We start from the raw sequence: 15,372 nt of genomic DNA on the forward strand, positions 1-15,372 counted from the left end.
CGCACCTTGAGGGATCTGTGCGGCGGCCAACCCGCGCCCTGCTCCCAGCCCGCCTCGGCCGCGGGGCGGGACTTCCGCCGCCGGTCCCGCGCGCGCCCCCCGGGCTCGTGCCCGCGGTCGCTGTGGCGACGTGAAGCCGCCGCGAGCCCGCCCCGGAGCAGCGCCGCCCGCCAGAGCCCCCTCACGGCTCCCTCAGCGCCCCCCTCACGGCTCCCTCAGCGCCCGTCCCGCCCGCAGCAGCCTCAATCACACCTTTAAAAACCAGCAAGTCACAAAGTAGTCACTTCTGTTCAGAAACAGCACGATATTTATTTAACATCTTTATATATTTATATATATATATATTTTTTTCTGCATTGCAGATTGTGTCGAGTTTTATACATCTCTATTTACAATGATTTAAAATAATTATATTTCTTCTCTGGCAGGTATTTACAAAGTCAATAGTAACTACATTTCACATTTCAACAAGTCAACAGCATGAACCAGCTCAGTAAGACAGTTAAGATAATGGCTTACATGCACCAATAACATGATCTTCAATACGTGCCTTCTTCAGGACTAAGAATGAAGACTTTCCCTGGTCCCCAGGTTAAAGGACATCATACAGCAGAGGTCACGGTTATTAAAAACCTGTTTGATTTAGTCCTTCACCAGTACCGAATCTCGAACGTCTGGGGCTCACACCAGCAAGCAGGGCTATGCTGGTCAAGAGGGGCTCACACCACCAAGCCATGTCCTTTTGCCTAGCCTCGTGTCCACAAGGAGTGGGCTACGTGCTGCTTATGCTCCTTCTATGAGATTAAATAATGCTAAAGTAGTAAAAATCCTCAGAAACCTTAGTTCAGAGAAACAAACCTGGTATGACGAAAAAAGTAAGAAAATAATCTTTTAACCCTTGCAGAATGTTTTTTTTTTTTTTTGCTAATAAAACTGAGAGCAAGTCCTGTATTCTTACAAGGACAAAAACAGATCAAAACCCTCATTGTCAAGTACAGGAATTACAAATTTTAAAAATGCAGCATGGGGTATATATCAATTTAGCTGTTGGGGTCTTCTAATAGCAAATAAAAGCTACCATAGTAAATCTAAAATGTATTAAGAGCAGCTGATTATTAAAAATCTTTATTAGCTTTTTCCTGGAATCTTCAATATGAAAAAAGTGTTAAATGACTCTGTTTTATTTAATCATATGGTATTTGTCCATAAATAACCAGCTAGTAATACCCACCCCTAAAGTATGTACTATGTGCGAGAAAACAGAAGTAATCATTGAACACTGACACACACACACACATCACACACCCCAGTACTAGGAATCTATTACTATTTTGACATGTTGATTTATCCTGAGTGATTGTTAACTCACATCTACTGTATACTTGAAGCCACAAAGTTTTTACTACTTGCATTTTTCATAAACTAATAACATGAAATTCTAGCACGACCACAGTAACTGTCTAAACAGAAAGAACAGTGTCAATAGCCAGTATTTCTGTTACTCCCAAGTACTTGGTTTAGAACTAAAGGGTAAAAGGTTGCTCTACTTTTTCTGTTTTGTGATCAGTTCTGGGGAGGATGAGGACTCAAACACAGGATTCACTACTGATTTGTAAGGAAGTTTCCATGACAAAGCACCATAGAGACACTTTACCAGCAGATACTTCTAAACAGAAATCTCCCCCTGACCATTTTGCCCTCTAAAATCAAAACCTGTGAGAATTCCAAACCACATTTTAAAGCAATTTGAATGTTGACTCCTGAATAGATTATTAATCACTTATTAAAAAGTTGCATCAGAATGCAAAGAGAGTCTTCTCTAAAACCGCTCAAACCTTACAGACTGTAAAACACTGGGAGCTCATGCCCAAGTGGCTCTGCTCAGTAAAACTTGATCTCATCACTCTGCTCATCATGCACAAGGTAAAATGTAGGGCAACGTTTTACTGTATGGATACAAAGCTTTAATATACATCTGTTCCCATCAAGCTTCTCACAGGAAAACTTTAAGAATCCTTATGATAGAAGGGACACTTTATGGACCCATTTTTATTCAGCTGGTCCCTCAGATACTACCTTTGGTAAAATCTGATGAACACAGTTAAATAAAATTCAGGGAAAGGTATAGTCTAGAGAAAAATAAGTAAAAGGATGGAATCATCCTTTACTTTACAAAAAATTGTATTTTTTTCATTAAATCTCAAATACAGATGATTAAAATGGGACAGATTTTTACTTAATCCTTTTCTGAAGCTGTAAGGTACTGTTAAGACTTGCACAGCCTTCTTCTAAACTTTTAATATCACAGGCCTTGACACTTGACAAACCTACTAGACAAGTTTATCTAAAATGGTTGGCAGTTGTTTTAAAATCTTTTTCCAAGATTTATTTTAAATAAAATTTCATAATGACTATGTGGAAAACTTGGTAAGTATCAGTCTTGCAAAATCTACTTACTATTTTCAGGAACAAACCAAGTTGCTCACAGCTCACCATCATCTTCCACCACTGTGGAAGAGGCAGGCAAGTATTTTGTCTCTTCAGCTGGCCATGACAGAAATTTTGACAGACTGATACATGTGTTCACTAACACAACACCCATATCCTGATTTACTACCCTGAATCACCAACAGAAAACCTTTCAACAGCAAAGTTTATCCAAGTGCCAGTGAGGAAAAAACAAAAATAATGAACAGAGATTAAGGCCCATATGCTAAAAACAAATAGCATTTAAAATATTGAACATAAAATATAAAAAATTCTATAAATCAAGAATGGGATGCAAAGAGGATCTGGTTTGTTTGCTTAGCATGCTTGAAAAGGAGTGATATTTTGCAACTTTAGTCCTGCAATTAACCTAAACAAGAAACTGAAATAAAAGAGGTACATTTACTCTTCAGATGAAAACTTCTTATGATATAAATGCTTGTTACAAATGACACCTAGCTGATGGCTTTAATGTTATATTAAACATGCCAAGGTAGCAATATCTTTGGCAGTGAGAGAATTTAAGGATGAGATTATTAGATCTACTAACATCAAAGTAATTTCTTTTGTGTGCAGTACATACATTTCATTCAAACATATTCCATTCTATTTTCCCTACCTCCTCTAGGATTATGAGTGCAGTACCTATACTGTACAGCTTGGTTTTTATGATTTTATTCAAAAAGGTATTCTTGATTCTCTTTTAGTCTTCAAATTAATTTAAATTTGTAAGCCAAGATAAACATGTCTGGTTTGTGACCAAAGTTAAAATGCTGAACACTTAGAGGAGATAGCCATTGGTTCATGATAAAATAGGACAAGTTCAAACTCTTAGGTTAAAATACAGCCATAGCATAGAATTATCTATTCCAAAATTAATTTTTCAAAATATAATTCTCTGAACATGTTATACATTAAATATTGAGGAAAATTTCCCTGGAGCTACAATTTTCCAAGAACACTAATAAACTTCATTAAAGAAGTAAAACAAACCACATAGTATCTGAAGACAAAAAGCAGAGTTGGGGTCACCTTACTGCAGAGTAGCTTTACCACCACTAACAGCAGGTTTCCCCCTTAATCTTGAAAAATACGTTCCTATTTACATACAGTATACACACAGTTGAGGCAATTGATTGTCAACACGTGACAAATGTATGCACCTACTCACACACAAGTAAACCTCACATGGTGAGAAAAAACCCTGTCCCAGTAAACTCCAGTATTCATAAGTAGTGCAAATAAATACTTTGTCAGAAAATATCTTTTTTTTTTCTCACTATATTGATGACTTTAATTACATTAAAGCTAGCAGGAGTATGTTGGAAATGCATTTAAGACCAACACACTTGCAAACTACAAATACTAGATCTAATGCTTACTGGCTGCAACATGATGTTCAGCATTACAGAATGAACTATGCTGTTAAAGAACTTCAAATTCACATCAGAAAGGGTGTTCAAAGAAAACTGCATTTAAAATGGACAGTGATACCAAAGTATCCATTTTATGAAATTTTCCAAATGAAAACTGAAGGGATAATACAGAAATCAAAACGGTCATCTTGCAACAATAATTTTAATAGGTATTCTTACTTCATCACTTTGCTCTCTGCCAAATGAAAATATGGTTCACCTTTCAAACACCTTTCAATCAAAAAGCTGCTCACAATAAATCCCTGAAAAGGATAATCAAGCTAGAGTTCACAATCCCAACATTTTGTATTTTCTTAATGTGATAAAGTAAAAAAAAAAAGTTGCAAAATGACAGCATATTGTAATGTGTATCAAGGAACATTTCACTTTTCCCTACTGAAGTATATGTATACATCAGAATATAGAATATACCCTTCCTCACCTAACAATTGCATGTATGTGCATGCTTGCACATATATGGAGGGGAAAATCATAGTTTTCTGCTTCTTGTCCTTTTATAATGCTGCAGTTGCACTCAAACAGTGCAGAAATCTAAATCTAGTGCCTCCAGTACCAAATGTTCTAAAAGAAGAGACAGCAGAGTGAATTTAGGATAAGGAGGTTTGATTCAAGTCTAAACATTTGTCACAGGTGTCAGAAAATTTAAGTATATTTTGTACTTTGTTTAGTATTTAGCATATATAATCAGAAACCCAGCAGATTATTCCCTCCACCCATATCCCAGACACTTCTAATTTTATTTCTGCCACAGTACTTTGGAATGTACTGAACATAATGTATAAAGATTTGCTATGATCTTGCCACACCTTAGAGTGGTTTGAGACACGTCTAGCAGCAGCAATGATAAACATAACAAACAGCACTGCAGAGCCTCCTACTACAGCTGGTCTGGAGATACTTGGGATGACTTCATTGGGAAGGTAAATGTTCAACAGTACTTGGCTGAAAAACAACAAAACAAGCTCCCACAACTGAAACATTGCACTGAAAGGGTAATTTTTGAGAAGTCACAGATGTACCACATCAGCAGATAGAAACCATAATTTTTTTAACAGGGATAAATTTGAACTCTTTTTAAATAGACTGATATGGAGTAGGTATACATACACAAGAACAAACCAAAATACAATGAATGAAACCATAAAAAAAGGCACATGATCAAAATGAGAAGTGTAAAAATAATTTAAAAGGTAGTTTGACTGAGGTTTTTGACAATTTGAATTTACACATGTACATTTGACTTCCCTGTCTGAAGTCAGTAAAGCCGTCTCACTTTCCTGGAATAGTTTTTGTAGTGTGGGACCCCACAGAAAAAAACTGCTTTTAAAAAAGGTCGTGAAATTTAACCTGATGCCAATTTAAGTGTCCTAAAACTTCTGGAGAAATGCATCTAATGACAAATACAGAAAGTAGAGAACCTTGCTAATGAACAATTTTACTTTTTAAAATACTAAAATTAAGTAATTCTTAGAAAATTACCTGACACTCCTGACCTTTTCTTTCCTAAATATTTAAGCAAACTTCCTTTCTGATAGTCTCTACAAAGTATAAACTTGGTACTTCCAGTCATGACTTATCAATTGTCTCCATTAGGAAAATTTTACTTTATAAAGAAGATTTTAACCATATACAGCTTTTGACATTTTTGCAGAAATGTAAGCCTTACAGCTTCATCTCTGTTGCCTTAGTTCCATCTGTGCATGACTAGTGGTCCTTAAAAATTATTTTCCATTTAAAAACTGTCAGGTTTTCCTTCTGATGAGTCTATTTACTCTTTACCTGATTTTCTATATCAGATGCCACTAAATTCACTTTATGAATGTATGATATGAAGACTAGGCTACCAAAGTGACTCATCAAACCACAAAAAAACCTTAAAACAGTTTCATGAATTTTAATATAAATTTGAAAAAAAATCTCTTTTAAATAAAGCTTAAAAAAAATCCCCACCAAAATCAACTATCAGCAATACCACACCATGTCATTCACTGTTCTGAATATCTTAAAGAGCATCATTCAAAGTCAGCCTGCTGTTTGTAACTGCTTACATTTATCCTTCACAGTGAGAGGGAAACAAAGTGCCCACATAAAAACTGTAACTCTTTCCTGAAGGTTTACAGTTTGTAAACTTCCAGGATATCATACAGGACTTGAGCAGAGAGGATGAACTTTCCCCTTTTCTATCAATCCAAAAAGAGATACAGAGAGATGGAGAGAGAATGACAAACATTCTCCAGAGTAACCAGAAATGTGCTTCTAAGCAGCGTCCTCTAACATAAGTACCAGCCAGTGCCCACACACCAGTCATATACATTCAAGGCTTGGCTCAATGGAACAAGTTCTGCATTTTCTAGAGCAGGGCCAATCCACAAAACATGAGTTAAAAAAACTCAAAAGATTATATATACCAAGGCAATGAAGTGTGATCCTTCTGGGGGAAAAAAAAATGGACTGTCAGTACCCCTTTGCACAAACGGCATTGCTAGAAAAGCATTTCACATTGAAACTTCAGTGTTCCTAGCAAAATATTGTCTCTACCCCTGAGACAGCACCTTGAGAGTATGGTCTGTCTGAACTATAGGATTCCTCAAATGACTCCATCATTGAATTCAGGGACATTGAGAAAGTAGCTGAAAGGGGTGGGGGTGTCCCAACAGCCACGGTACAAAAGACAGCAGCCTGAGAAATACTCTTTACCCAAATACACCTTTCAATTCGGTGATGAGCACCTCACAATAAAAACAGCAACAACAAAAATGAAGCAGAGCTAGCCATTATTTCCTGGGGAAGTAGGGATTCCTTCCCACATACAAACCAAATTGTTTTAACAGCATGGTGGTGTCTAACTTTTAGTCTAAATGCAGAATGACCCTGTGTCCTGGAGGGGAAGACATGTAACATTACAAATGGCTACAACGCCATTAGAAGTGCATTGTAACCTACATTATCAACCTAGAATCCTGTCTCCGAGGGAATACAGCTTCTTAATATGCATGTCTCAGTTGCTGAACATCAAAAGCTTCTGGGATGAGAGACTGGGGGCAGTCAAGAAAAAACTACCCTCATTTAATGAAAAAAGTGCTGTAGGCAGCCAGGAGCAGCAATGACAATCCCCTCCCCAGAATTGATTGCACAGACTCAGAGAGGTTCAAAGTCACACTAGAATCTCTGAGGCACTCCTGGTTCTGAGAAAGACAAGTCAGGATCCAGTAGTCTTTGCAGTACTGTAGACCGAGAAAACAAACCCGTTTCTATTTCTTAACAAAGCCAAAGCATCATCTCATAGGGATCACATTCACCATTTCCACCGGTGTCTCCAGTCTCACAGTGTTGAAATGGGACTGATCAGCCTACGATGGATTGCACATCACCCAAAGAGAAAGGAAGGCATGGAAAAAGGCATACAGTACATGATATACTGCTTCACAACCATGTTTACAAGGGGGAAGGAGGATGAAGGTGAGGGAAGAATTATTGCTGTTTCAGTAATACAGTATGATAGCTAAACCAAATGAAACGAGATCACAACAGTCAGTATTTTCACACTGTGGGATGATGGTTCATGTTCTGCCTAAGGATGAACTTGCCAGGGATTAAGGGGGAAGAGGGAATACTAAGGAAGGGAGTCAAAGTTACACCTGGGATATCAGCTGCATATTGAAACTTGGAGATCGAGACTGCTTGGTTAGGGGAGCTCCTGGGGAAAGGAGATCTTTACCTTCCCCAGCCTGGCCTAGCCGGTCCTCCTGTAGGCTGATAGTTGAAAACCGATTGGTGTTGCCAGCTGCTAGACTGGTAAAACCCTCTGTGCCAGCTCCAACACTGGAGCCTGCCTGACTGCCATTCACATAGTCAAATGATTTACTGGAGGAAGCACTGGCGGTCCTGATCAGGCCCAAACTGTTGGCTTTTGGCACCACCTGCCCAGCAGGCAGGCTGAGGTGTTTCTTAGTAGGCGTCATCTCAATTGTATCTCCATCCAGGTCAGAGGATTGGTGCGTGTACTGCTTTCGAGCTACTGAATCCCGAGGGCTCTCGCTGGATTTTGCTGCAGAAGAGGTTTCTTTCTCCTTAGCAGAACGCCCACTTGCTGTTTTCCTTAAGCTGCTCTTCTGGGATACAGAGGATACAGGTTTGGTCCCAGCTGGCTGGCTGCTGAGAGAAGCTCCCGATGAAAATCCTTCGTCAGCATCATTAAGGTTTACAGACTCCTCTCTTCCATTTACACCTTCAGTATCTATTAAGAAAAAAAAGAAGCAACCAAAAAATCCCCAAACCAATCAGAAAACAGAGAACGCATTCAAGTTACATGAAGACAAAGATGTGCACAGAACATCAAAACAAACCTCATTTGCTAATCCACTTGGATTCCACTTGCTTAATTTTTTTTTGGATTTTCAGCCAATTTTCCTGCCATATTTAGCAGAATAATAGAGTCTAACAGTAAGTGCTCCCTGAGCTTGATTGGCCCTTCATCTGTAATACTTTTATCAGTCAGAATATTGGTCCCAAACTTTGTCTATAAACAAGAATTGGGCCCCATTTGGCTAATTTGTTTTAGCTTGGTCTGCAGATACTACTACCCATTCTCCTACTACATGCTGTTAAAAAAACCAAACTAAAACAAACCCAGCACCCTTTCAGTCTATTTTTATCCTATTTTGAGGCAAGATCTAAGGCTCTCTTTCAGTCAGAGTAAGTTCTGGTGAGTACTCAATAAGCTTCAGAATTAGGCCACTTCCTAGACTAACAATCACAATGTTCCAACAGAAGTAGAAGGCTTCTCTTGTGTGTAGCTCGCACTGTGAACAACGTGACCATACTTTCTATTGGAGATTAACCTAATTCCTAGTTCTCTCTTCTCCAAAATTCAATCCTCCTTGAATTTACAGCAATCCCATTCAAGTGTTTCTACTATATTTGCTTTTATTTCAACACCTACATTTTTCAGAAAAAAAGCCAACCCTTGCATTAAGAGAAATTAAATCTCTGAAACACTTTATGTTATAGGCACTGTATAAGCACTGAAGAGGCACTGTGCTTTTGACTGGAATCTAAAAGGAAAATCAAAGTATTACAATACTATTTCTTAAATCCTTATTTTTAGGCTTATAATATGATTAGGGCTGCACATAAATACTTTTTCTCTTTTAATCTTATTCCAGCATTTTTCTAAGCTCCAAGTTCTCAGCAGTTATTGTTTTAGTAGAAAATTGAGCAGCATTCAAATTTCAAAACTAAAAATGAAGCAACAGTTTTTGCTCCGTGTATGTCATTTCAATGAGAAAAAGGTATAAATTTTAACCATGTTAGCAAAAAAAGAGTCACTCAGACTATAAGAATTTTGCCTTTCTTTGTAAAGGCTGTAGAGTGTGATTATTTGGAGAAATATAGATCCAGCCCAGCTGAAGCCACTGCGGTGCTCTACTGTTAAGACTGTTGAACCCAGCTTGCTGCCAAGCAAATACATTTAAATCTTTTTTTGCAGAATGGGAAAAAAATGGTGGCAAGTATCTGAGAGAGTCTAACATTTGAGTGGAAGCTCATCCTCTCATGTTGAGTGTTAGCTAAGGAACAATTTACCTGGTGGCAAACAGAACAGACAGAAAGCTTTTGGTGTTGTTGCTGCCTCTGTGTAGCAGGAATACAGCCTGATCCCATTTCACATTTCTGAGGTGTAATGCAAACCCTAAACTTTACAGGGAGGTTTCATTACTCTGCTCTACATTTACTACTTCTTTTCAGGAAACTTTGCCCTGGAATTACCATTGCTGTGTATCAGCTTACAAAAGATATTTAGACACCTCCAAATCAAACCACTCTCAGCCTCTCTCAAAACAATGCAATGAGAGATGATTCTGTAGTTTTCAATAGTTCTATTGGCCTCCCAGAAGCAGAAAAATAACAGTGTTCATGTTACTGCAGTCTTTCTTCCTTGGTTAAGCCTTTTGCCTTAGAAAAAGAAGGTCCTTAGGTTCCCAAAGCAATTATTAAAATGAAGGGTGCATTACTTGCTTTAACTTCCCCTAACCATATTCAAAATGCACGTACCTTCCCCACTTCCTGACCACCCTGTTTGGTAAAACTAGGCCTTCCTCTTCTCCTTGACACATACCTGTCTTTTCTTACACTAGACAGTGATGTATTTTATCCACAATCCACACTGACATTCCCCCCTCCAACCTCCCCACATACAATCAAAGGTACTGATAAAAATCAGACATTACTGGAATATACCAAAAGCAAGACCACTTTTTCAATTAACCAACATTTATGTTTCTTTTTATAACCATGCAAAGCTGGATGAAAGCATATTCAGTAACAAGCAGCAAGAGAAGCAGCTGAAGCCCCCTCTCAAGCCCTTCTTATTCAATAGAAAGATGTGGAACTTGTAAGAAGATGTCTCCAGACAACACTGCTAAGATTTTTATTATTACAAGAACATTGGTAGTTTTCAAAGTTTATGTTAAAGCATTGCTGAGTAACAGGATGCTGAAGCACATGTCCTATTCAGGGACTGCGAAGCAGTCACACTGAAAAAGTGGCATTTTATGCATAGGATTTAAACATAAGACTGAGAGGGGTTGTTGCAAGCCTTTGGATGCTGCAGCTATACAGAGGCCCAAGCTGCTCAGCAGTCTTGAAAAATGAAGAAGATAGAGAAGATAACATGCAAGAGACTTTCTGTCTAGTCAGACCCACATACCTACAGAAGTCCCCAATGGATTAAAGTAATTCAGCAAACACATTCTTTTCCTAATACATCTTATTTTTCCTCTAAAAACTGCCCTCAGAAATAACAAAAAATGTTTGAGTCCTTACATACTCTGGGAAGGAAAACAGGATGATGTAACAATGAAGTTTTCTCTCTTTTTTTTTTGTTTGTTTGTTTTTGATTTTGTTTATGTTCCAATAGACCAGTAAGACGATTTCAAAAGGAAATAAAATCTAAATATCTACTTCCTTCCAAATACTCTTTATTTTAAGGCCAAAAGAGAAAGTGACAGTGCAACCCAACAGAAATCATATCCATTGCACTACAGTGTGTATTCAGGACTCCCACTGTTTCTTATCAGAATAAATCTGTCCTCAAATAATTTGCTATTTGTGCACATACACAACTAGTACTCTAGATACAGGCTCAGTGCTCTCCACTGACCCAAAATAGTGCACAGAACCGCAGCTGCAATCACCCAGAAGCAGAATAGCTTGCACTGCATTACTGAGTCATCCCTGAAGTCTTGTCTTTTTCTACTTAAGGGGTCAAAACACTGATCTGAAGAAAGGGTTTTATACACCTTTTTAAAATTACTTTTAGCATGTTCATCCTTCCTCTACCTGAAGACTGAAAAGTCACTAGAAGTGATCAGTCTCTCCTTGTGCTATTTGATATCAAACTGGTATTTGTAAGAGGGAATTTTCTGGCTGAAGCTTTCTGTGAAATTAGCATCAGAAAACAAACAGATCCCTGGATATACACCCACAATTTTATGTTGATAATCAAGGCAAACTCCTTTCCTTGGCATTATTCCAGATGCTATCAGCTGGAAAACTCAGTTTGATCAAGAATGTAATTACACATTGCTAATGTTAGGGAAGTAAATCGTATTCAATCCATTTGTATTGAAGCAGAGAATGTGGAATGATGTCTTATCCAATAATATGCCAAATTATATCAATGGCTTCAAAGAAGACTAAAATGCATCATCTTTATCAACTTATCTTCCCACTTCCTGTCTGTCCCAGAAGGTTCTCTGCAGCTCAGGACTTCTCTATATCCTTCAAGTCATGCACATGCAAAGAGTTATAAAACAGAGTAAGATCAAGTGGAAAGTGAGTTTAAGAGAAGACAGGATCATTTACTGAGCATGCTCAAATTCATAATGCACCAAGTAGATTAAAAACCTGCACTAAATATTTTTATGCCACTCTCTTCTACTCTTAATTATTGCTGGATAGAAACTTTAAGTTTAATGCTTCTGTGACTGTACAATTAAGTCTCCAAATTCTCTAGATTGTTTCCTGAAAACAAATCTGAAGAACAAATGTAGCTTGTATCTGAATGTGCAAATAAATCTTCTTTATGATCAACTGATGCCCTTCTAGAGGCTGGAAACACCAAAGTTCAAATACAGAAGAAGGCTTAAGATAGGAGAGTACTTGAAAATATGTTCAGCTAAATCTGTAAGAAATTAATTCTCATCTCTGAGGAGAAATCATGATACAAGTTCAGTACTTGAAACTATGTCTTTCATCAAGGAAATCCTCTTTACTCAAAAGTAGATGAACTAAAATAAAATTCTACCATCTACTCTATCTGCTATTCTTGGCTGCCAAGCAGACCTCTGAAGCCCTACAGCATTTGTCTGGACAGCACAACTGAGAAAGAAAGCAGTAATTGTTTCTAAAGTTTTTAGAAACGTGACAATCTCATTTCTTCCTGATAACACAAGCACTTTTCTGGTGCTTGTAGAGCAACCAGCTCTAAATGAGTTGTACATATATGACATTTCAATGAAAGGATGACTGACAAATAAAACATCAGTAATTGTATACCTGTTTTAGATAGGCTTGACTTTCAATGATAACAGGAGACTTCATTCTTGAAAATTTAAAAACTGCAGACTAAAAAGACACTATTTTAACTAAAATGGTGCCAAATCCATTTATATTCTATACTGTCTACTTTTCAGTGCTAGATTCACGTTCATCTGGTGCATATTTTTTCTTCTTATATCAGATTAAACATGCTCAGTAATAGAGAGTTTCCAAGCAATCCCAAAGCTCTTGGATATTACCCCTGTCTTTTTTCCTTTTTTTTTTTTTGTGCCATGCCAAGCAGTGTTTCACCACACAGATGCAAGCCCCAGGCCAGCCCACATGATAACAAAAGGTAGTTCCTGACCTGATGTTAGGTATATAGGGGATGTGTGTATTGCAAAGAAAGCTAATACACCCTGGGATAGCGGAAACACACACTAGAATGGAAAGAAGTTCTGCTTGGGGATAGGGAGCCAGGATCCTCCTCCAGCAACTGCCTCACTGACTTCTGCCTCCTCATCTCTGTCCTACCCTCTGTTGTGGCTGCTGCCAAGGTGGGCTCCGGGAAGCCATGCTCAGGGGTCCTGCGCAGCAGCACCTCCCCCTCTTGCTCACGTTTGATCCCTAGGTCTGTGCAGCCGTGTTGGATCGGTGAGCCAGGAATGCTTGAGTCAGCCTCGATTGAGAAGTCAAAGCCATCTGGGATTCAACATATAACATTTTAGTGCTTTTCTATTCCTTTCTTGGCATTCCAACCCAGGCAGGGAAAATAGAAAGTTTATGCTGACACGGAACAAACACAAAACACTGCCCATGCGGAGTTAGAAGTGGTGAGAACATCCACAGAAAGGGACAGGTGGGCCAGAGACCAGCAAATGAGCAGAATGGCTGAATATAACTACAGTGAAGACAAACACGACGCAGAGTCCTGAAAACAGGAGACAGCTACTTCTTGTCCTGGACAGCCTGATTCAGCTGAAGACCAGAGGTCATCAAATCCTCTTGCACGTGACCATGAAGAATAATAAAAAATAAAAGGGGAAAGAAATGTACCACAGGAAAATATGCAATTCCTGTTTTCAGACTTTTTACTCTCAGTTGATTCTTATGTTATTCTCCTTTTTAGTTTCATTGATTTATGCAGCTTTTTAAAACTAATATATTATACATGAAGTAACAAAGCTTTAAAAGCAGACAAAGTGATTTCAAAGCAAGTTTTTTGCTACACCTACACTGAAGATGTCATCACATCAAGGTAAAGATCACTACATTTTTTTTTCTTCATTCAGTCAAGCACACTTCCATATGATGTAAGTACTCACTGAGGAAAGACTAATTCTAAACTATCCAAACCTATTTTAGAGCTCCCCAATAAACTGGGCTATATGATGGTAGGTGTGATGTTCAGTTTGTTGCTCTCCCACTGCCATCAGTAGCTTTAGGCAGCTGGAATCCTATTAAGGTCTGGATGTTAGTATTCATTCCCTGAGCTATTTATAGTGGGAAGCAGTTGAGTTTTAGTGCAGAGTAAACAAAGAACTCAAATTCTAAGCCACACTTTACCCCTACAATTTCACACAGTGTTACATGGAGAAAAAAGAAGTCTTATTAAACATTTTCCAGTTTCTCCATTTCCTCATCTACCTCACAGTTTATCACAAAATCAAAACCAAAACAAACACCCAAAATATTCATGTTCATGCAGTGCTCTGAAGATGTAAAGTATCATATACTATTATGGAGTATCACTTTTAAAAACAAACAAACAAACCCCCCCCCATTCTGTAAACATTCAAACTCAGAAGCCAGATTACAGTGATGATGATGACTACAGTACATTGTAATATGTGCTCCTGGCAGAGAAAGCTCACCTTCTCTCCTCCAGCGATGACGGCGGATGGAAGCTGTTGTAATAGCACTCCGAGAAATTCTTGGAACTGTTGGAGTAACTTCTACTTTCAGTACCTTCTGGCCTTCTTGTGATGCATCAGGAGCATCAAAAGGCAGCGAATTCTTCATGGCATTTGCAACCTAAGACAAAAGTAAGATGCTGTACTACTACTGTCCTTGATTGCACTAATGGCAATATTGGATCTCCTGCCGGATACAGAAAGGAGAACAAGTAAGAACTGGTAATTATGTCAGATTCCCCTCAATGACCCCATGTCCAGGATTCAAGGTTGATTACATGGAAAAGCTCATCATAAACCTATTTGCAAAACCAGAGTTAATTTTCTCAATTTTTTTGAGGTAATTAATTTTGCTCTATCTTTACCATCTGTAGTGACAGACGTTAACAACACATACAGGAAGGTCTCCATCCAGAAGAGACTGCAATATGACAAGGCAAATACCATTTATGTTTTATGACAAGGGTGTCAATAAAACTAAGTCACAGCTCAAGCCAATGCAAACAGCTAGTGGCCTTGTGCACAGGGGGACAGGGCTGATTTCCACCACACCTTTCCCCATAATATTCCCCATTCCTCCCTAAAAACAAGCCAAACAGAACCTAACCAAGAGGATTAGACTGCAGGTACTTGCAATATTTATTTAAGGGGAAAAAAATTGCAACCTAAGCAATGAACATCAAGTTATTAAAATACAATTAAAATAGGTTTAATAAAGATGAGTGCAATAGCCTATAATAAAGTCCAAAGTTATGTTTTGCAGCTTTGAGGAGAACAAGTGACTTCTTTTGACTTTGATGTTTTAATTGCTTCTTTGAGTTTCCCATAAAATGCCTTTGGGATTAGAGGTTTACTTTAAAAAAAGACAAAACCAGCTTTCAGTAATGTCTCTTTACAAGTAAATTGTTCAAAAAAAGTGAACTTGTGTACCAGCTCCAGAAAAGCAAACTGGTTCTCTATGGCATGTACAATATTCAACAGTAACAAAGTTGATCCAC

The 15,372-nt window shown here is 38.1% G+C and overlaps 1 protein-coding gene across 3 annotated transcripts in view; it reads right to left on the reverse strand.

Moving 5' to 3' along the window:
- Nucleotides 1-284: 284 nt before the first annotated feature.
- Nucleotides 285-15,372, reverse strand: part of FAM126B (family with sequence similarity 126 member B) — a 50,240-nt gene continuing 35,152 nt past the window's right edge. For 2 of the 3 annotated variants that reach the window (XM_030952042.1, XM_030952041.1), the window contains 3 exons: nt 14,336-14,495; nt 12,996-13,163; nt 285-8,160 (listed from right to left, as the gene is read on the reverse strand). In XM_030952042.1, coding sequence (XP_030807902.1) covers nt 7,556-8,160; nt 12,996-13,163; nt 14,336-14,495 — 933 coding nt within the window. In that variant the 3' untranslated portion in view covers nt 285-7,555. The remainder of the gene's footprint in view (nt 8,161-12,995; nt 13,164-14,335; nt 14,496-15,372) is intronic. The other variant, XM_030952043.1, reaches the window with a different exon arrangement.

This window comes from Camarhynchus parvulus, chromosome 7 (genome assembly GCF_901933205.1).
Source record: "Camarhynchus parvulus chromosome 7, STF_HiC, whole genome shotgun sequence".
In the NCBI taxonomy this organism is placed as follows: Eukaryota; Metazoa; Chordata; class Aves; order Passeriformes; family Thraupidae; genus Camarhynchus; species Camarhynchus parvulus.